Source organism: Sarcophilus harrisii, chromosome 4, assembly GCF_902635505.1.
Source record: "Sarcophilus harrisii chromosome 4, mSarHar1.11, whole genome shotgun sequence".
NCBI classification, from domain to species: domain Eukaryota; kingdom Metazoa; phylum Chordata; class Mammalia; order Dasyuromorphia; family Dasyuridae; genus Sarcophilus; species Sarcophilus harrisii.
In genome coordinates, this window is record NC_045429.1 from 191,091,554 (window position 1) to 191,114,577 (window position 23,024).

General features: G+C 34.3%; 1 protein-coding gene across 1 annotated transcript in view; it reads left to right on the plus strand.

The window, feature by feature from the left end:
* Nucleotides 1-23,024, plus strand: part of SLC22A16 (solute carrier family 22 member 16) — a 65,057-nt gene that overhangs the window by 36,752 nt on the left and 5,281 nt on the right. Inside the window, exons 4-7 of the mRNA XM_031964409.1 lie at nt 4,091-4,640; nt 9,585-9,712; nt 14,647-14,756; nt 17,173-17,272. Coding sequence (XP_031820269.1) covers nt 4,091-4,640; nt 9,585-9,712; nt 14,647-14,756; nt 17,173-17,272 — 888 coding nt within the window. The remainder of the gene's footprint in view (nt 1-4,090; nt 4,641-9,584; nt 9,713-14,646; nt 14,757-17,172; nt 17,273-23,024) is intronic.

The window sequence follows — 23,024 nt, forward strand, 5'->3', positions numbered from 1 at the left end:
CTTCCCATTTCTTCCACTTACCATCTGTGTAACCTTGGGCAAAATAATTCATCTCTCTGGATCCCAGTTTGTTTATCTGTAAAATGAGGGGGTTGGACAAGATAGTCTTCAAGTCCTTTTAGTATAAATCTCTCCTGATCTTTGTTACTGTAAGGTACACCAAACTCTTTCTGTATTTTTTTCCACAACTTTTTCCACCAGACTCTTTTGGTCTATGACAAATAAGCTGAAAATAATCTTTGTTTTCCTTGTAGCAAAATATTGTTCCATTTCTTCCTATTAGAAGATGGAATTCATTAAAGTGAAAAATTGTTACTGAATAGGCTGACATTATTTCTGTTTGATGATTAAAGAGTTGATATATACAGCTAGTGAAGAAAGTTTAAACAAATTAAGTATTAAACCTTAGAGAAAAGATTTGGGAATAATTTCATAATTTTTGATCTTTTTTATTCAAAGGATAGATTTTTATTATTCTCCCAATGCCACTAAATATGAAAGAAAAGAAAAATGTTCCTAAGCTGCAGGATGAGTAGGATGTAATAATAATAAAAATTGGTACTACAAGTTTTGCAAAGGTTACCTCATAGCAGCTTGGTGAAAGTTTAATTTTTTCATTATAAAGAAAAAGAAACATTTAGATATTAATGGACTTGCCTGTACTCACAAAAGTAATTATAAGGCAGAATTAAAATCTTAGTCTTCTGACTTACATTTTCATCCTTTTTAGAAGCAAGTGGTACAGTGGCTAGAGTGTTGGCCCAGGAGTCAGGATTCAAATCCAGTCTCAGACACTTAATAGCTGTGTGACTTTGGGCAAGTCCCTATTTTAGTTTCCTCAACTATAAATTGGGTCTCATAATAGTCTCTACTTCCTAGATTGGTTGTGAGAATTATACAAGTTATTTGTAAAACACTTAACATGGTACTTGAAAATTAGTAGGTGCTTAACAAATATTTCTTTTTCTTCTTTTCCTCTTTCTCCTGTTTTTTTTTTTTTAATTCTCATGGGAATTTTTGTTTATGTAGGATACATAGATAATTCAGTTTTTTAAGCCTAGAGAAAGAGACAGTAGGAGAGAGGAGACATTTGATGTAGTGAAGAAGAGGTAGCTAATAGGAAATGTGAATGGTAATGCCTTATGGGCTAGTCCATAGGATAATAAATTGCTAGCAGAGGGAAAATTAATGCAATTTGTCCATTAGTTTTTCTCCTTATTATTCCTCTGAACAACTAAGTGGTGTAGTGGAATCAGAAAGACCTGAGTTCAAATCTAATCTCAGTCAGTTACTAGCTATGTGTCCCTGGACAAGCCACTTAATCCTGTTTGCCTTAGTTTTTCATCTGTAAAAAGAGCTAGAAAAGAAAATGGCAAACTACTCCAGTATCTTTGTCAAGAAAATCCCGAATGGGATCACAAAGAGGCAGATGCAACTGAAATGACTGAAGGAAAAATTATTATTCTCACAAGCAAACTTTTATTGAAAGTCATTTGTGGAGAGACAGGAAAATAGTAAAGATATTAATATAAACAATCATTAATAAGAAACTAGCTAAAACAAATTCTAAACCATTTTGTTTAAAAGCAAAAGATAAATGTCTTCTAACATTTCTTTACCAAAAATGTATTATATCTTTTTACTATTTTGTGGTTCTCTGACTACTTGCAGTGAACTGATGGAGGGAGGAGAAATGAATGAATAAAAAAAAAATTCGTTAAATACTGCTAATGAATGAAAAAAATATTAAGTACTTATTTTTAATCCCTTTCTGTCTACTGGCTGCTTGCCTACAAATGCATGTCTCCCCATCATTAAAAAATCCTAATTTGATCTGTCCATCCTCACTAATCATCATCCTCTATCTCTCTTAACTTTTGCAGCTTAAGTTGGGAAGACTGATAACAACTGATTCATCCACTGTCTTTCCTATGTTAGAGAAGTGGACTTATATAAGGTAGATAGTGGAGGTAGAATAATTTGGAAACAAGTTGGATATGAGGAATAAAAATGACTGAGATTCATCCAAGATGACTCCTAGATTAATAAGTAAGGATGGGATGATCCTCACAGGAATAGGGAAATTAGGAAGAAGGGAGGATTGTGGAGGAGAATGAGTTCTGTTTTGGATATTCTAAATTTAAGATGTTTATGGGACTTCTGCTTTGAGATATCCAATAGTCAATGGAATATTTGAGACTACTGAATATTGCCTGCTTCTTTAAGACTCCTGCCACCTTGCTCTCAGTCCTCATCTCTTTACACTTTAAATACTGCAACATTCTAGTTTGCTAGATGATCTCCTTGCCCCTTGGGTCTCTTCTCATTCTATTCAACTGTCAAATGATCTTTTTAAAGGGCAAGCATGCCAGAAAGTGCATGCTACTATCTCATTCAGTAAATTATCTATTACCTTCAGAATTATATAAAACATAAATGTTTGGATTGGTATTTGCCATTTAAAATTTTGGTTCCTTCCTACCTTTCTAGTCTTATGTCTTTTGTGATCAGTCATATAAGATTCGTCATGACCTCATTTGGGGTTTTCTTGGCAAGGATAGTGGAGCAGTTTGATGTTTTCTTCTCTAGCTTAGAATACAAATGAGGAAACTGAGGCAAAAAAGGTTAAGTGACTTTTAGGGTCACACAGCTAGAAAGTGTTTGAGACCAGATTTGAATTTAGGAAGATAAATCTTCCTGATTTCAAGCCCAGTATTCTATCCACTGTGCCACTTACCTGTTATACAATCTGATTAGTTGACACTGGCCTCCTTGTTGTTCCTTCTAGTAGATATTTCATCTCCTTTTCCTTTATATTTACTGGGTGTCCCCATGCTTGGAATACTCTTCTTCCTCATATCTGCCTCCTGACTTTATGTAAAAGGCTGAAACTCTTAGTAGGTGCACTGGAATCAGACAACCAAACACTTAAGGCTAATTACTTATTGGACCATACTCTATTAACATACGCTTGGAAAATGGCCCTTCCCACCATTCTGTGCTGGCTTGATCTTTTAGTGTATACAGATAATCGTAGGAGGGATGAGGAACTGGAGTGAGACAAGCCAGAGTCACTTTTGCATGGATGAGGAGAAGGGAGGTAGTGGAGAGCTTGTGTCCATTCCCTTCACTTACCCCCCTCCCCCAAAGACCAAGAAGAATAAAGACAAAAAAAAAAAAAAAAGATATTTTTGCTTATCCTGACTCTGGCTGATTCTAAGGCATCCAGGGTGCTAATCCAGACCTCCCAACTTTATCCTAGTTTTCTGTCTCTCAGCAAAAATCCTACCTTCTTCAAACTCACTACCTTCCTTTGGAGCTTATTTTTAATTTATCCAGTCTCTATCTTGTTTGTACACAGTTGTTAAAACTATGTTAGACTTTAAGAGCAGAAACTGCTGTTTGCCTTTCTTTGTATCCAGTGCCTAGCAAAGTGCCTTGCACATAGTAGACACTTAATAAATTAACTTGCCTTATTAGTGGCTGTATACACTGCATGTTTGGCAGCTAGATAGTACCGTGGATGGAGTGCTGGGTCTTGAGTCAGGAAGATTCATTTTCTCCGGTTCAAATCTGGCCTCAGATATTAGCTGTGTAATTCTGGGCAAGTCATTTAATCCAGTTTGCCTCAGTTTCCTCATTTGTGAAATGAACCGGAAAAGGAAACAGCAAACCACTCCAGTATTTTTGCCAAAAAAAACCCCAAATGGGGGCATGGAGAATTGGCCATGATTGAAACAACTGAATAACACTGCATGTCCTGCAAAGAAAATTACTAAGTAAACATAAGGGAAGGATTTAGAGAGAATAGATGAGAGGATAATTGTGTAAAAAAGCATAATACAGATAATTAAGGAGAAAGATGAAACTTGAATGTTATTTGCAAGTAATTTAGGAGAAAGAGGATTGAATGCTATTTGAAAATTTAAAAAAAATTTGTTGTCATATTATCTTTTACCCCACATAACACATTATTTGAATGTCATTTGCAAATGGATGTTCTATATTGCTAGAGTAAAAGAGTCTTGGCAAACCTTTCTTTATTAAGCTGTGTCAGGTGAACTAATTTCTCTTTCTTTTCCCCATCCAGGCTGCCAGCGGGTATCTGGTGGTGGTATTTGTTTATGTGACAGAATTCATTGGTACTAATGTGCGGACATGGGCATCTATGCACGTCCATGCCTTTTTTGCAGTTGGCATTATGGTAGTGGCTCTGACGGGATATTTGGTTCGAACTTGGTGGCTCTATCAGATTGTTCTTTCTGTGACAACTCTTCCCTTTGTCTTTTGCTGCTGGGCTTTGCCTGAAACACCGTTTTGGCTTCTCTCAGAAGGAAAATATGAAGAAGCACAGAAAGTAATTGATATGATGGCAAAATGGAATGGAAGAAGCACTTGTAATGTGTCTGATCTGCTTTCAGTAGAACATGACAATGTAAATGACATTGGTACCACCACTGGAAATATTGTGTCTGGAACAAAAAGTCATAACATTCTTCATCTATTTTATAACCGGAATATTGCAAGAAGGACCCTCACAGTCTGGCTCATTTGGTTTACTGGCAGTTTGGGATACTATGTATTTTCTTTGAGTTCTGTTAACCTGGGAGGCAATGAATATTTTAACCTCTTCCTCATAGGTAAATACTGAACAATTTTATAGTGACAGTTACCTGACTAGTAAACACTTGGGAATTTCAACAGATGTGTGTAGTACAGTATCATTATCCTTTTATTCAGGAACATGACTGCTAACCACATTATTGTGACATTTATCTTCTCTCAGAAATACTATTTATTTTTACTTCAGCCATTTAGCTAGTAAAATGACATTTCCACTTCTCCCTGCCAAAGTGCAGTAGATAAAATTATATGTTATCATGTTATTGAATATGTGGCACATTTTATTTCATTGTAACAGCATGGTAGAATTGTTTACAAAGTTACTATTAGAGCCCTCAGCATACAAGTCCCAAGTGAGATAAAATTACATATTTGTAAATCATTGAAAATTTAGCAATTCTAATTTTCTGCATATGCTATGATGCATTCTTGACTGTGGGAAGATTTATTTGTATTGTGGATTTTCCATGGACAATCTTGAATCCCAATTATTATTTTCTTCTTGGTTTATTAGGTTGCTTGTTTTTTTTTTAACAATAGCTTTTTATTTTCAGAATATGTGCAAAGATAGTTTTTAGCATTCACCCTTGCAAAACCTTGTGTTCCAAATTTTTCCCTCCTTTCCCCATCCCTCCCCTGGACAACAAGTAAGCTAGTATATGTTAAACATATACAGGTCTTTTATATATATTTCACATTTATCATGCTGCATAAGAAAAATCAGATCAAAAAGGGAAAAAATGAGAAAGAAAAAAGCAAACAAGCAATAACAAAAAGGTGAAAATACTATGTTGTGATCCATGTTCAATCCTCATAGTCCTTTTTTTGAATGCAGATGACTCTCTTCTTCACAAGTTATTAGGTTGTTTATTGTCATAAATATGATTGTTTGCTGTATGAGGAACTAGACAGATAGCCTTTTAAGATAAAATAATTACTGGATTCCTTTGTCCAAGAAATGAATGAACTGGCAAATTTCTAAGAGATGGCCCATCTCTGCTTCAGAATTGATTTGGGAAGTGCTCGTGTTGGATTCCAGCTCAGACACTGAACTCTATGGCTGTGATCAATTTAATCATCCTCTCAGAACCTCAGTTTCTTTTATAACCTGATAATAGAAGTGTTTCATGGGGTTATCATCAGGAAAGACCTATCCAGCTTTCAAAGTCAAAGAACAGGAGTAGCTAGGTGACACAGTTGATAGAGCAGCAGCCTGGAGTCAGGAAGACCTGAGTTGTGTGACCCTGGGCAATTTACTTAACTCCAGTTGCCTCATAGACTCCCCCCCACCCCCCCCAAAAAAAACCTCTTAAAACCAAAAAAAGTCAAGGAATAGGAAGAAAAGGAGAAGACAAGGGAGACCTCTGCTATATTGGTTAGTGGCATAAATTCCCAGATCAAGCATTTCCCATGTAATCACCAAATTTCTTTTATTTAATTATTAAAATTTTTTTTCAAAATTCTTTTAAAAACTGAATATAAATTATTTTATTTTATATATTATCTTGTATCATTCACTGTTTCTGCCATTCATGCATATTGTTGAACAAGGATTGTAGTCTATATTGTTTTCCCCAATTTGTGCATAATATATAAACTTTTGAAATTATAGATTAGAAATTCATTTTTCTGAAATTGCTTAGATATGGAGGACTAAAGAATCACAACTATTCATATTTTATTTTTCCTTCAATAGTATTTTATTTTTTCTGCAATAATATTTTATTTTTCAAATGTATGTAAAGATAGTTTTTAACATTCATTTTTGTAGAACTTTGCATTACAAAATTTTTCTCTCTCTCCCTTTCTTACCTCCCCCATTTCCCAAGACAGCAAGCAATCTGACATAGGTCAAATATGTGTAATCCTTTTAAACATATTTCCCTATTTGTCATTCTCTACAAAAAAAAAAAGACCAAAAGAAAAAGGAAAAATAAAACAGACAAAAAGGGTGAAAATACTGTGCTTTGATTCACATTGAGTCTCCATAGTTTTCTTTCTCAATGCAATTGGCACTTTCCATCTTAGGTGCCTGAAATTTGAACCTGGTATTTGGTACAGTGGGATATCTTTGATAATCTCAGGGTGTGTTGTGATTATATTCCCATTTTTCAGAGTAAAATAATTAATTTCCTTTCACAAAAGCTGCAGGTCACTACCAAATTTGTGGAAATTATTGAAAATGTTGTCAGGGTTCCAAACCCTAAGTCAATTGAAGACCAAATTGACAAAGACATGCAAACAATGTCTCTACACCACAATTAACCAAAACCACCTGGGCATATTGCTAACTTCTCTTAAGCTATTTAACATTCATTACTCTCATTTCTCCTGATTTCAGCTTTACATGAACCAGAGTGATTATCAGTACTTCAACCCATTTTTTTGGTGTCTTTGAATGAAAGGATCTTAGAAGGTATTTTTTTAAAACTAAAAAACATTGAAGGGCACCTTCCAATATTTTTTATTTTTTATTAATGGATTTTATTTTTATATCACATTTGTTTCTGAATATATTCTTCTGGGCAATTATGCAGCACAGTGAATATAGCACCAGGGCTTGGAGTCAGGAAGAACTGTGTTCAGACCCACCCCCAGATGCTAACTACCTGTGTGAGTCTGGGCAGGTCCCTTAATTTTTGTCTACCTCAGTTTCTTCAATTGAAAAATGAGAATTGTAATAGCACTTACTTCCTAGGATTGTTGTGAGGATAACATGAGATAATATTTATAAAGCACTCAACATGTAATATGTAATAGATATTGTAATAGGTATGTAATAGGTGTTTAATAAATGCTTTTCTCTCTCCCCTCCCTACTTAACAAAAAGTAAAGGGTCGGTCTTCATTGTTTGTTTAGATCCCCCAGAATATTGAACTTTTTCTGCTAAGACAGTTTTTGGGGGAACAAATTCTTTAGAGTGATAAATAATTCTATTTTTATTTATTCAACTAATATCATTTAGTAATCATTAGTTACTATGGCTTTTGGTCTTTAGTTTGGCTTTCTAGTATGAGGACTAAGATCTGTACACAAATAATTACATTATAAAGCAGCCGTGGTTATATTATCTAAAACCTCTTTTCCACCCTCTCCCTTTTTTCCCCTTTCCCTCTCACATTGCCTTTATTAACACACACACACACACACACACACACACACACACACACTTCAAAACTTAATGTTTTGAAATACAGATAGTATAAAAACATATCTCTTTCAGTTTAGTGGCACAGTGAATGGAGCACTGGGCCTCCTGGAGTTAAGAAGACCTAAATTCAAATCCAGCCTCAGGTACTTATTAGCTAGATGACCCTGGGCCAATCACTTAACCTGTCTCAGCCTCAGTTTCCTCTTTGGTAAAATGAAGGTAATAGAACATATCTTCACAATAATCCTGGGAGCTAAAGTAAGGTACTTATTTAAGTGCTTTGCTAACCTTAAAATACTATATGAACGCTAGCTATTTTTATTAATGGAAGACCATCGAAGAAAGAGTTTCAGCAATTACCTCTGGCTAAGTATTCTGGTGTTTGACTATCTTTGTTATCCAGAAATTCTTGAATTTCTTTTATTTAATATTCTCAATCCCTTTGGTAAAACGTCTCTTTCTTTGATTTAGTATCATGGAGGTAAAGAGGTCTGGACTAGGATTCAGAAAGGCTGAATCTGAGTCCTCATTTCCTGAATGAATCACAGTCTCCGAATTAGTTCTCTGTAAAGTAGGAGCTCCTAGCTTATGATTCCATGATGCTATAAAAATTATTCTTGTTATTTTTCACTTGTGTCTGACTCTTTGTGACTCCATTTGAGATTTTCTTGGCAAAGATACTGGAGTGGTTTGCCATTTCCTTCTCCCAGTTCATTTTATGGATGAGGAAACTGAGGCAAACAAGATTAAGTGACTTACCCTGGAATTACATAGCTAGTCTGAGGTCAAATTCGAACTCAGAAAGATGTCCTCCTGTCTCCAGACTTGATATTTACTGCACTACCAAAGTTGTTTTAAAGGAACATTTATAAGTTAGCTCCCAGCTAAACTAAATTGTTTGAAGGGTTTACTTCCTGTGGCATGGCAGTAAAGATTTTTTTTTCCATTGTGGTATTGGGCAGGAGAGATGAGGGTGAAAGGAGGAGTCCCTCTGGAAAGATTCATTTCGAGATCCTAGGATTGAAGGGTTTGTTTTGTAGTCAGAATTTATTTTCCCACGAAAATGCTATCCTTATTTATAACCTTTGTTAAATTATAGGCAGGACATCTGTAAGTCTAGGGGATGTCTTTTTTAAGGATATGATTATTATTCCAGAATCAATGTTTGCAAAAAGGTCAAAAAGACAATGGGACTGTAGCCAGTGGTCTACAGAAAAGTGAATCCAGTTAAAAATAGATTCAGAATGGTTCTTCATTTTATGACAGTCACAGAGCTGGGAAGAATCCTCAGATTTGTCAAGATTCACCCATTCACTTTACAGATGGGGAAAGTGAAGTCCAGAGAGACTGATTTATTCAAGGTTGACAGAGAAAGCAGTAAAGTTAGACAATGGCATATAGTAAAATTTGAATCCTGATGCTTTGATGCCAAATCTAGAATTCTTCCAACTATACCACCTTTCTTCTACATGGATAGAAACCTCAGCTTCTTTTCTCTTTTTGACAAAATAAGAGCCTACCTTCTTGTCCTTATAGTTTAGTTATTTCAGATGTGTCTGGCTCTGTTTGACCCCATCTAAAGTTTTCTTCAGAAAGACCTGAACTGATTTGCCATTTTCTTCTTCAATTCATTTTACAGATGAAGAAATTGAGGCAAATTGGGTTAGATGACTTGCCCGGAGTCATAGACCTAGGAAGTATCTGAGATTAGATTTGAATTTAGGGCTTTCTGATTCTAGACCTGGCATTCTACTGTGCTATGTAGCTGCCTTCATCTTACATTACAATTTGCTAAATTTACCACTGACAGGTGCTGTGGAACTTCCTGCTTATGTTATTGCTTGCCTTGGAATGGAGAGAATTGGAAGAAAAAATACTCTCACACCATTTCTTATCTGTAGTGCCATGATTTGTGCCATGATTATGCTGATCCCCCAGGTGAGTTGGTTGTTATCCTAAATCAGTGGTTCTCTAACTTTTTTTGGTTCAATGCCCAGAATTCTTTGCTGGGAGGATGAATGTTTAAATTGGAACTACAGGAGAAGTGGGTGATTGTCACAGCCACAATTCCCCTTCTGTGACAGCAGAGTTCTTTGTTAATTCAAGGTTTGGTGTATTTCGAGGTGAATGCATACATACATACATATATATATATATATATATATATATATTAGATGTGTTTTGTTTATTAAACCCCCCCCCACAATACTTAGACTATGTTAAGTAAATTTCACATTAAATTATTTATGAATTTTCTTTCATATGAAGTAGCATAACATACAGAATTTCTTGGCTCAACTAAGGAAACATATATTGTACTTGGAGAACCACCATCTAAATTTATTTTCCAGAAAATGTATATCATTTGGATAAAGTGCCAGGTGTAGAATTAGAAAGACCTAAATTCAAATCTAGACTTAGATACTTACTAGCTTTTGATCCTGGGCAAATCATTTGACATGTTTGCCTTGGTTGTTTTTTTAAATTAAAGCCTTTTATTTTCAAAACATATGCATGGATAAGTTTTCAACATTGACCCTTGCAAAACTTTGTATTTCAAATTTCTTCCCCTTTCCTCCACACCCTCTCCTAGATGGCATGTAATACAATATATGTTAAACATGTTAAATATATATGTTAAATTGAATAAATATGTATATAGAATCATCTTGCTTCACAAGAAAAATCAGATCAAAAAGGAAAAAAATGAGAAAGAAAATAAAATGCAAGCAAATAACAACAAAAAGAGTCAAAATGCTTTTTTGTGATCCACACTCGGTTCCCACAGTACTCTCTCTGGGTGTAGATGGTTCTGTTCATCATAAGATCATTGGAACTTTGCCTTGGGTTCTTTAGCTATAAAATAGCATAACAATAACACCTACCTCACAGGGTTGTTGTGAAAATCAATTGAATAATATTGTATTAGCACCACTTAGCATGGTGCCTGGTACCCAGCAGGCACTATATAAATGCTTATTTTTTGTTGTTGTGTATATTGAAAAAGTAAGTGGGTTTATAAGCATGAGCTTTCTTTATATATTTAATAATAGATATTATCAAAGGATTGGGAATATTTTAGAGATAGCTGCTGTGCTTATCAAGAAATAGAGTCAGCAGTTAGTAGACGTTAGAAATACATGACCTAATATCATGATCTAATTGTTCTAAGTGATTCTGGAATTTTTTTGGAAGCTAAATTACTTGAGATTTAAATATAACACATTGATAGCAGGATTGAAGTTCATTCATTTAAAAATATTTATGAAGTGCCAGGCATTGGGAAAGACAAAGATAAAATTGAAATAGTTCCTGCTCTCGAGAAATTTTTAGTCTGTTGACTAGAACATGTACACAGATAAATAAATACAAGAAAATCTGTTCAGTTAAAAACCCCCAGTAATTCTGGGGAAACAGGAAAGGAAATAATTCTTGTATTGAACTTTGAAGGAAGAAGAGGCTTCAGAGAGGCAAATTTGAAGGACTGAATTTGTTGTAGGTGGAAGTTATGGCAGAGATGAGAAATGAAATATCCATAGAAGAATGGGTAGTAGTCCAGTTTGGCTAGACTATAGAGCACATGAGAGGGAACAATATCAAATAGAGTAGGAAGAGAAGTTGAAAGGTGTGGAAGGTTTCATATGCCCTAGGGAAATGAATATTATTTTGAAGGCAATAGGGAGTTAAAGAAGGCTTTATCCTTCAATATTGAGAAATATATGTTCTCTTGGACTGGTTCCCCTATAAAATGATTGTTATTCCATATCTACAATGAAATTGTCCAAATCTAGGAAGTTTCACAGAGCTACTAAAGTGATTTTTTCATTAGCCCAAGTCTGACCCTATTATTCCTCTACTCGATCAACTGCAATGACTATCTTTTCCAGCTCACTGTGTATTCTTCAGCCTCTTTGACTCTATAATCCAATCAAACTGGTCAATACTCCTCAAACACAACAATCCATCTCCAAGCTGGATACCTTTGCACTGACTTTTCCTGATGTCCTTATCTACTACCTCCCTCCTTTCCAAACTACACTCTATTTTACTCCTTTATTTATTTGGTATCTACTTTTTTGTTTTGTTTTGTTTTTGGTCAGGCAATTGGAGTTAAGTGACTGCAGCAACTCACACAGTTCCTAGCATACAGTAGGCACTTAATTAGTGCTTGTTGATTGATTGATAGGGACTCCTATCAGGAATTTTTCTTTTGGGGATAGAATCATACTGATTGACGATCCAGATATAGTTGTAATGTTTTTAATATGAGACTTTTAGACTATTCATTTTACTTGAATTCCAGTAGGTAATATTTTCTTCCAAGTTCTCAAAACTTTCTATCTCCCTAGGAAATCACTTATATAGGGCTATGCTTTTTAGCACTTACTTGTGACACTTTGGTATCTCTAGTTGTCTTAAGCAGTGTTGTGATGCTTTGACATTCTCAAAAGAAAATACATCCTAATTTAATTCGCTATACTTTAAGAGAAAGATAGGTGCCTTGAAACACTTGTAAATATAATAATAATAATGATACATACAGTTTTTAAGCTATACATGTGTATATCATATGTATAGCTTGCAAAGCATTTTATGAATAATATTATACTTTATCATCACAACAACCCTGGAATGTAGATGCTATTATTTTATCTTTTATAGATGAGCGAACTGAAGCAGACAGAAGTGAAGTGACTTATGTAGGATCACACAACTAAGAAATGTCTGAGGCTGTATTTGAACTCAGTTCTTTCTGATTCCAGGTCCAAGGCTCACCTACTGTGCCACCTAAGTGTATTATTGCTGCTGTTTCACAAATGGGGAAACAGAGGCCCACAGATATTGAATGAATTGCCCCAAATTTGTATTGTGGTGGGCCTGGGACTCTGTGACTTTTTAAAGCCCTTTTAGATCAGCGAAAATAGGATATACTGCAGTGGAAATGCCTTCATATTTGAGAGAACAAATGCACCTCTCAGATTACCTAAAAACATCCAAGGATGTATTTTGGTTTCCTATTGAATCAAAAATTATGTGCAAGTGCTTACTTCTGTGTGTATGTGAGAAATACAAAGAGTGATAGCAACACAAATCCTGCTTGCAATGACTTTATATTCTGATAGGACGAATTGTTCTTCAGTTTTTTTTTCAGGTTATTTTAGTGAAAATACTGGAATGGTTTGCCATTTCCTTTTCTTACTCTTGAGTGACCCCATTTACACTTTTCTCAGCAAAGAAACTGGAGTGGTTTGTATTTTCCTTTTCTTGTTCATTTTCCAGATAAGGAAACTGACATAAACAGAATTAAGTGACCTGTCCAGGATCATGTAGGTAGTAAGTGACCAGATTTGGATTTGGGAAAATGAGGTTTTCTAATTCCAGGTTTGGTGTTCTATCTACTGTGCCACCTAGCATCATGAGGAGGAACACCCCATATAAACAAATTTAATCCTGGATAGAGTGTATTAGGGGCAAAGAAGCAAGCCAGACTTTCCAAGACTTGTGATGGAAAGTGCCATCTACATTGAGAGAGAGAGAGAGAGAACTGAATGTGGATCAAAGCATAGTATTTTCACATTTTTGTTGTTGTTGTTTGTTTGCTTATGTTTTTTCCCATTTCTTGTGTTTTCCTCCTATTTTAATCTGATTTCTCTTGTGCAGCATGACAAGTATGGAAATATGTTTAGAAGAATTGTACTTATTTAACCTATATTGGATTGCTTAATGTCTTGGGGAGAAGAGAGGGAAGGAAAAAAATTGAAACATAAGATTTTATAAAGGTGAATGTTGAAAACTATATGTATTGGAAAATACAATATTATTAAAATTAAAAGAAAGAAACAAAGGAGAGAGCCAGAGTGCTCTAAGAAAATTTGAATGCTAAGAAAAAGCATTTAGAAGAACAAGAAGAACTGGTATCTTTGATATTCCTTAAATGAGGAATAGTGGTAGGTGAGCTGGAGGAATGAGGAAAGAGAATATCTCTGGGTCAGAGAGAATTTACTACGTTAATGAAATGTTCCAGTGGGAGCATGCTGAATGAGAACAGGGTCTAGTTTCTCTGGAATGTAGTTCTTGAGAAAGGGAATAAAGCTGGAAATGTATTTTAAAGCTCCTTTGAGTCTAACATGCCCATCTGAGTTGATATAGTTTCCCAAAGTTAGTAGGAAGCCACTGAGGATTTTTGAGCAGGGGAGGTATATAGTCAGAGCTATTCATTAGGAAAATCATTTCAAAGTGGTGCATTGGAGGCACTGGAGGGAGGGAAAAAGGGAAATTAGATAGAAAGCTTTTACAATAGTCTAAAAGAGAAGTAATGATGCAGTTTTGCATTGGGGAGGGAAAGAGTAAACATTTAAGTGCCTACTATGTGCTAGGCACTGTGCTAAGTGTTTTACATATATCATCTCATTTGATCTACACAATAAGCCTGTGAAGTAGGAGCATTATTAGCCTCATTTTTCAGATAAGAAAACTGAGGAAAACAATTTAAGTGACTTGTCACAAGGCTAGTAATTACTTGAGGCAAAGATGTGAAGTAAAGTCTTTTTGCCTTCTGATATGGTACTCTATCCATTCCACCATTTAGCTGCCTCCAGGATATAGGTACCACTGGGGTGGTGACAGTATGAATAAAGAGACAGAGACAAGTATATTGGGGGTTAGGAGATCCTTGGGTTAGAATTCCTGCTCTTAATACTTGTTAGTTATAATGTTAATTAGGTTATCTGTCAGTTTCTTCATCTGTAAAATGGAGGACCAATACAACCGTAGTACTCATCTTTCAGAATTGTCATGAGCTTCAAAGAAGATAATGAGTCCAAAGTACATTGCAAACTCCTTAGAATGACACATTTGCCTTGTTTCCACAGCGTTGCAATGTTTTGAATGTTTTAGCAAATATGGCAGGAAAATTTTCCATTGGCATTGCATTTGGTCTCATTTACCTGTATACTGCAGAACTTTATCCAACATTCATAAGGTAAGAGGGGGCAATTTATCTTCCTGTTTTCCTATCACTGTTGAATGCACATCCTTTGATACTTCAAGGATATATAATTTGTTTGTAGGTACTGCTTTCCCTATTGCAGAAAGCAACTGTCCTCTGTGCCTCAGAAAGTGAATTATTGTGACTAAAAATTTGTTGTTCCCCCTGACTAGCCTGGAGATGAGCCTTTCTGAATTTCACTTGGCTTGTTGCCAAATGATGGCAGATGACACCATCCAAGTGGTCAAACCTAGAGTCCCAACCTTTTTAGTTAATAAGTCACTCAATAGGGCTTTACAGAATGCTCACCTCCACTCCACAGGACACTGGAAGAGGACGTTAGTGGACATCACAGTTAGGTACCACTTGTTTAATTGGCTACTTGGTACACGGATGTTCCAGTTATCTTCTTTATAGGAGAGCCTAAGGTAAAAGAAATTTTGTTATATTGGAACTCTGAGATTGTGGTTATTGATCAACCAGTAAACATTTATTAAGCACCTACTGTGTGCCAGACACTATGCTAAGTGCCAATTACAGTTCATTGTCGTTGAAAAACTAAGAAAAGGTATTTTGAAACATATCACTTTTTGAAGGTGTGCACAATCCTTAAAGAACTCTTTAAGATTCAATTGTCTTGGGCCTCTTTTAGTTTTAAATCCCAATATCCTATGACTGCCTATATTTCATATAGCACAAGTTTATTTTCTCATCATATATGACTGCTGTTATATGACCTTAAATGTAGAAGCCTTTTTTTTTTTTTTTTAATGTGGGCTGTACAAAAACCAGTGGGGTGCAGCTGGCTAATCCTTTATCTAAATGAAAACAGATGCCAATAATGTTAGAACTCCTTATATTTAGAGGCCCCTAGGCATCATTTGTTAACCCAGATATGACTATGGGCAGGAAAGGGGGTGTGAGAGATCTAAGTAGCATGTCCAGTAATAAAGTATATGGAAATCCACTGACTTTTTTTGTTGTTGTTTTGGCAAGGCAATTGGGGTTAACTGACTTGTCCAGGGACATATGGTTAGTAAGTATAAAGTGTTTGAGTCTGATTTGATCTCAGTTCCTTCTTATTCCAAGTTAGTACTTTATCTACTGGACCACTTAGCTTTAATGAGAAAAGACCCAATTCTGGGACCAGAAGTAGATATTTACAAAGTACAAAAATTCTTTTTGTGGGGTAAGAGTACTTTCTATAATTTTGGGAAGGGAAGAATTCAATCAATCTCCATTGGCTGAGGAGAAAAGAAATTGCCCTAAACCACAGGCGTGGATGTGTGTTACTCATAGTTGCGATGTGTGGCCATAGAAGATGGTGTGCTGAAATTAAATACAGGAAGAGAAGTTGTTTGATTTCTTCCCTGACACATAACTAGATACTTGATCATGGGCAAATCACTTCATTTCTCTCTTCAAGCCTCAGTTTTTTTCATCTATAAAATGGGGATAGTGAGAGTAGCTTTTTCAGAATTATTATGAGGTCAACTTGGGACATGCTTTGCAAATTTCAAAGCAGCATGTCCACCAGCATTTATAAAGTGTTTATTAAAATGGCAGCTAGTATGAATTTTAGAAAAGTAGGTAGTCTCTTTTCAATTAGAAGTACATCCCACTTCAAGAAAAAGTCAATATGAGAACACTTGAATTTGTAAAACAGTACTATTTATTAGGGAGTGATATAACTTTAAAAGAAGTTCTTTTTGCTTTACAGAAAAAAAAAAAACTTACTAAGGTTTTTCTTAGATGATGATCACACATTTTAATACTGCTTGACATGAAAAAAAAAGTCAAATTTATATACAACTTTCCAGTTAGCTATCATTTGTACAAATTGAGGCATAATACTACCTGTGACTCCTGCAGTTGTAATACCTCATGCATTGACTTTGTTTCATATCAATATTCTTGAAAACATCTCATTTTAAAATTCCTTCTGGATTGAAGTAATCTAATATTTCTATCATGGGTCCTTTATTCCACTAAAGTCTTCCTCTTGGAAGGCTCTTTGGGGCCTCAATGAGTTGATGGTAATGGTGTGTGAGTTCTGGCCATCTCTATCAAACCAGAGCCACTTTAACCATGGGCTCATTGTGAATATAAAGGCCATGGCTCAGACTAGCTGAATTCTTAGTGGCTCATTGTCAGAAAGCTGGCCACCAGGTGATAAATATTTCTGACCACAGTAACTACTAAATAACCTCTTTTGAAAGTGTCGAGGGGCCCATTAACTGTGTGAGTTGAGGGAAATCTATATATCAATGTGGGTTTGGCCGTATTCTATTTCCATCTATGAAATTCAGCAATGTTTAAATATTCTTCCATAAATATTCAGTGTTCTGTATTTTATTTGCTACTTACTTTCTGTGCTCTTGCTTTCTTTAATATTTCTTGAAACTTTTAGGTCTCTCGCTGTAGGAAGTGGTAGCATGATGTGCCGATTTGGAAGCGTGATTGCACCTTTCTGTGTTTATCTCACAAATGTGTGGATCTTCATGCCACAGGTATCAAATGACAACATTTTATTGATAATACTTATTTAAAATTTAAAAATAGTAGTCAGTGAGATAACTAACTAGTTGATGGTTTTTAAAAGAATTTGTTTTTTAATGATTCTCTTTTTTTTACTCCTTTAATAATCATGTCTTTTTCTTTTTAAAAAAACTTTTATTAGTGTCTTGTTTTTATATCACAATAATTTTCATATGTAGGCAGTTCCCCCACCCCCACCTCCTTTCTTTCTGTTCCTATGAAATTAAATCTTCCCTTGTAACAAAAATAGATGAGCTAAAGTGAGATAATGATTATTTCTGAAAGCGCATTGTAGCATGCTGTCACCATAGTCCCTCAAGCTGCTAAGAGGAGGCAGGTAGCTTTCATTATCTATTCTCTTGAGTAAAAATTGGTTTTACAACCATTTGATTTTTGAATTACTTTTAGAATTCTTTTGTTATGATCATTGTGTGAAATGGTGAAGTGGATAGAATGCCAGGCATGGGTTCAGGAAATCCAACCTTAGACAATTACTAGCTGTGTGACCCTAGCAAGTCACCTAACCTATTTGACTCAGTTTCCTTATCTGTAAAATGAGTTGGAGAAGAAAATGGCAAGTTACTCCAGTGTCTTTGTGAAGAAAATCCCAAATGGAGGTATATGGAGTAGGATATGACTGAAATAATTTTAAAACAACAACAAATCATTGTGTGTTTTATTGAAATGATCATTTCCTTATCCCTTCATTAGATTTGGAATCAAAATCTTTGTTCTTTCTCACTTCCTCCTATCCATTGTCTTTCTCATTTTTTGTTCCATCATGGCCAGAACAAATTCTTCTGTGGTCAGATACCTTCATGCTTCCCTTTTACCATCCAAGGTTGTGTATACTTGGCCTCTTTCATTGAAACCAACCTGTTCTATGGCTAAGCCTTTCAGAGTCCAAATTCTCAACTATTATTATAAGAAAAACAAGCAATTTCATGGCCTAATGTTCCAGGAGGAGAGATGGTTTCAGTAAAGAAACAGGTATTTATTTTAATTGTAGTTTTCCAGAGATAACTTTACTGCTATTGTCTAACCCAGCAGAGTCAAGATGGTAGGGATTTTAGGCTGATAAGGAAGAAATTTTGAAGCAGGCCAGCCTTTCAGTGTCTCTCAAATGGTATTTTTTGTAGGTAGCTACAGGCAGAAAGGAATTGAAATTAGAATTAAAGTATACTTTTAAAAGAGAGAAATAAGAACATACCTAAGAGAACTCAAAATCAGTGAGACAGCTAACAACAGGTTTATCATTGTATAAAACACAATTGTGGAATCTACAGAACAGTTGGACAACAAGCCCATGAAATGCTTAAATTATTAAAAGAACTTCAAAATATCAAATTCAAGTGATTAAAGTTAACCGATTAAGACTTTAGAATTACTGACATCTTTCTCCCACCCAAATTTAGAAAATCAAAATAATAATAATAATTTAAATAATCATATATATAATTAATTACTATATTATATATGTATATATATATATATATATATATATATATAAATAAATATAATAATAAGAGTCTGAGGCTAGATTTGGACTCAAGAAGATGAGCCTTCTTGACTTCAGACCTAGCATGCTGTGCATTATGGCATCACCTAGCTGCCCTGACAAAAAAATTGGTAAGATTCAGTTCAAGACAATATTATAATTTATTAAAAACTAGAAAAAAGCCTCAGAAGTTATTCAGCTCAATGTCTTCTCACCCCTACCACCATTTCTTCTACTGTTTTATAGATGAGAAAACTGGTTCAGAAAATTAAATGACTTGACCAATATCACATAAATATAAAGTGGAGAAGCCAGGGTTTGAATCCAGTTTATAGTTAAATTTTAACACTACATTAAAAAAAAGAAAAAGTCATGTAAGTAACCAAAAAAATAACCATACCAATGAACATCAATTTTGGAATTCTCAAGAAAGATGTGGGTTGATTAGAAAAAATATATGTACAAAATTAAAATGTATTGGGGAATTGAATTTATAGACTTATTTGTACAGATTCAAAGACTTCAGTGGAGTAAAGTCTTTAAATAATCAAGCCTCCAAGAGTAAAACATAAAAATTTTAAATAATTAATAATTTTCAAATTAAGAAGAAAAATATGTTAGTGAAAATGTGGCTTTTATATAAATGAAGAAAAAAAAAGAAAAAATAAGATTCGTACAAAGTTACGTGAGAGAATAATTCCCAGGTAATAAGAAAACTTCTATCCTTGATAAAGAAGAAGTCTAAGTTAAAGAAACATACATAGTCACTAGAATAAAATAGGAATTTTAATTTCAGTGTTTTAAACTGGGTTTAGATTATTAATAACAAAATGTTGAATTATTACTTAATTTTTTATATTATTCAATTTATGACAAGGAAAGAGGACAATAAAAGTGTAACAATTTTAATACTAAATATAAACTGAATTATTTAGCAAAAAGAATGAATTCTGGAATGGCACAACATAGAATCTGACAATATGTAATTTTCCATTTAAAGAACTTTGTATTTAAGATGATTATTGCAAAAAATAAGAGCAAAAACTATGGAAAATGGAAAATATCAAAATCAAATTTCAACCAGAAAGTATTAGAAAAGATAATCAAAGATATTATGTTATGCTAAAAGGTTCTAGTTAGATATGAGAAAATCAACTTGAAATATGGATGCACCTGATAATTCTGCAGTAAAATTCATAAAAGAAAAACTGAGGGTATTACAAGAAGGAATAGCAAAAAAATGAAATCAATAATAGTGAGAGATTTCAATACCCCACTATCAGAATAGGGCAAATCTAAAGAGAGGACAAACATAAAAGAAAATATATAGCTCAATAGAGCACTAAATAAGCTATAAAGGGGTGGAACCAAGATGACAGAATACAAGCAACAATCCAGCAAAAATCTTCCAACATTCCCCTCCAAATAACTTTAAAATAACTTCCCAAATCAAATTTTGGAGTGGCAGAGCCAACAAAAAAGTCAAAATGACACATTTTCCAGTCTTAAGACAACTTAGGAAATCAAAAGGAGAGAACCGAGACATTGGGGTGGGCACAGGTCCAGAGTGCAGCAATATTGCCTTGGAGCTCACTGTGAAAGCAACAGCAGCAGCAGCAGCAGCAACTTTGAAAACTTTCAGCCAATAAGAGGTCGGACAACTGGTCAGAAGGAGATTGATTACAGGAGTGCCTTTGCTAACACTAGATACAATTGACAGACTGGTGACTTTATTACTCTTAATGCAGTTCTAGATCATAGACTCAGGACAAAGAGGAGTGCTTCTGGTTGGTCACAAGGATGTTGGGACCCTGTTCTTAGTTCCAAGGCAGAAAGGAGCATTTGTGTTTGCAGCTACAATGGTATGGGAGACTAGGAGAGAGCAGCAATCAAACCTCTCCCCAGATTACACCACTTTAGAAGCACTGAAAATTGCAGACTCAGAACTATTTCTGAAAATGATAGCACAAAAAAGCTTGAAGCTTGGGACAGTATATTTCCACTCCAAGGTGAGCAACTTTAATATTAAAAAGTTAAGAAATAGGTTGGAAAAATAAGGAAATAACAACAACAAAAAGAACTTGACCATTAAAATGTTGCTATGGTGGCAGGGAAGACTACGACATAAACTTAGAAGACAACAATGTGAAAACAGCTACAAATAAAGCCTCAAAGAAAAATGCAGAATTGACCAAATGGAAAAATTAGGGCCAGCAAAACCATTTACAAAATAGTCATAATACTATAAAGGAAAATAACATGGAATTTTGATCAAGGCAGGGATCATAACTACAGAGAAATTAATGGTGAAGCATACTTCCCACCAAATAGGTGTGGAAGGAGGCATACATTTTTAGACATAGCTAACATATTCATTTATTTTACTTGGCCGTTCTTATTTGTTAGAAGATAGAATTCTACTATGGAGTACAGGGAAGAGTAAACCATTGGAAAATTAAATTGATGTTTTAAAAAATGAGCATCAGAAAAACTTTTTTTTTTTTTTTTTTTAAAAAGAAGGTTCAGTGAGGAGAGTGAATAGGGATATAGTGGGAAACGAACAGAATATAAAAACAAAAGATATCGACGAAATTTATTTTTTCAATAAAGGAAGGTTCTTTGTAAACTGTTAAAAAAAACCCAACCCAAACAAATGATGTAATTACTATATGTAAAGAGGATGGGGAGAAAAAAAAAGTATAGATTTTTTTCTAAGAACAAATGGAATATCCAGAAACATTGAAATTATACTGAGTATGTTGAGGTAGATATAGAAAAGAAGAGATTATATGCGTTATGTTTATAGGACAGAGTACAATAAAGTTAATGCAAAATAATTATATAATGCATAAAAGAAGTAAGTATATATGTAACCAAAATAATTTTATTAAATATTAGTAATATAAAATTTAAAAATACATAATATATAAATAATGACTTTCCTAAGCAAAAGAAAGTATAAGAAAAATAGCATCATTACACAAAAGATTATTCCAATACAAACATGACATTTCAAAATCCCATGGGTTGAAGCCAAAACAGTACTCAGAGGCAAATTTAAAGCATGCATGCCAAGATCAAAAAGTTGAATCTGTACTTAAACCCCTAGGAAATGAACAAATCAGTTCACTAGCAGGAAAAGAAAAACAATTAAAATAGAACAGAATTTAACCAATTCAAATAACCTAATTCAAATGATATATCCAAAAACTTTGCAAAATAAAAAGAGTTCAGTTCAAATGATTAAAATTAAGAGGGGAAAGAAAAGTCCATAAGGAAAAAGAAACCAAGAAAATTATCAGAAATTATTAGACATAGTTCTGACCAATAGGCTAAAAGAATATAAAAGAAATTAATGACAGATATAAAATACAAATATCAGCAAAACAAGAAGTGGAAAATATAAATGGACATATCTGAGTAGAAACTAGTATAGTGTTATTCTGTGGAAAAAGACATGGAGTTCAGTCAGATTCACATGCAAATTTCACCAAATTCTTAAAAAAATAAGTAATTCCTATATTCTAGCATAGAGACTCTTTCAGTATGAGAGAAAAATGGTAGACTAGCAATTTTTCTTCTGCAAGGCAAATATGGTTTTGATCACTAAGCCTGACAAGACAAAGCTGAGGGACAATGATGGACCACTCTGATTGATGAATATTAATGCAAAGACATTGAAATAGCCCACAATAGAATATAGCAGTACATAAAAAATTAAACAGCATGACCAAGAAGTATTTATAACTGGAATGAAAGAATGGCTTACTAGTAAGGGAATGAGTCATATAAGAAATCTTGTCAGCAAGAGAAAAATAAGACAACTATGAAATTTTAGCATTAGATTCAGAAAAAGCTATTCATAAAATATAATGAGGAGAGGGAGGAAAGTAATTAGGAAAAGCTTCTTGAAGAAAGTAAGATTTTAATTGGGCCTTGAAAGAAGCCTGGGAGGCAGGAAATGGGGATGAGAAGGAAATATGTTCTAGGTAATGAGAATGCTCTGAGAAAGATGATGTCCTGTGGAAGAAAAAACAAGGCCAATGTCCTTGGATGGAATATTTAATGAAGGGGAGTAATATATTAGAAGACCAGCAAAGTAGGAGGGATTATAAAGGGCAACTTATTAAACAGAGGATTTGCCCAAAATCTCATTGAAGTTTTATGTTTTCCAACCCTGCCATCCCTTTTGAGGTTTTCTTAGAAAAGATACTAGAGTGGATTGC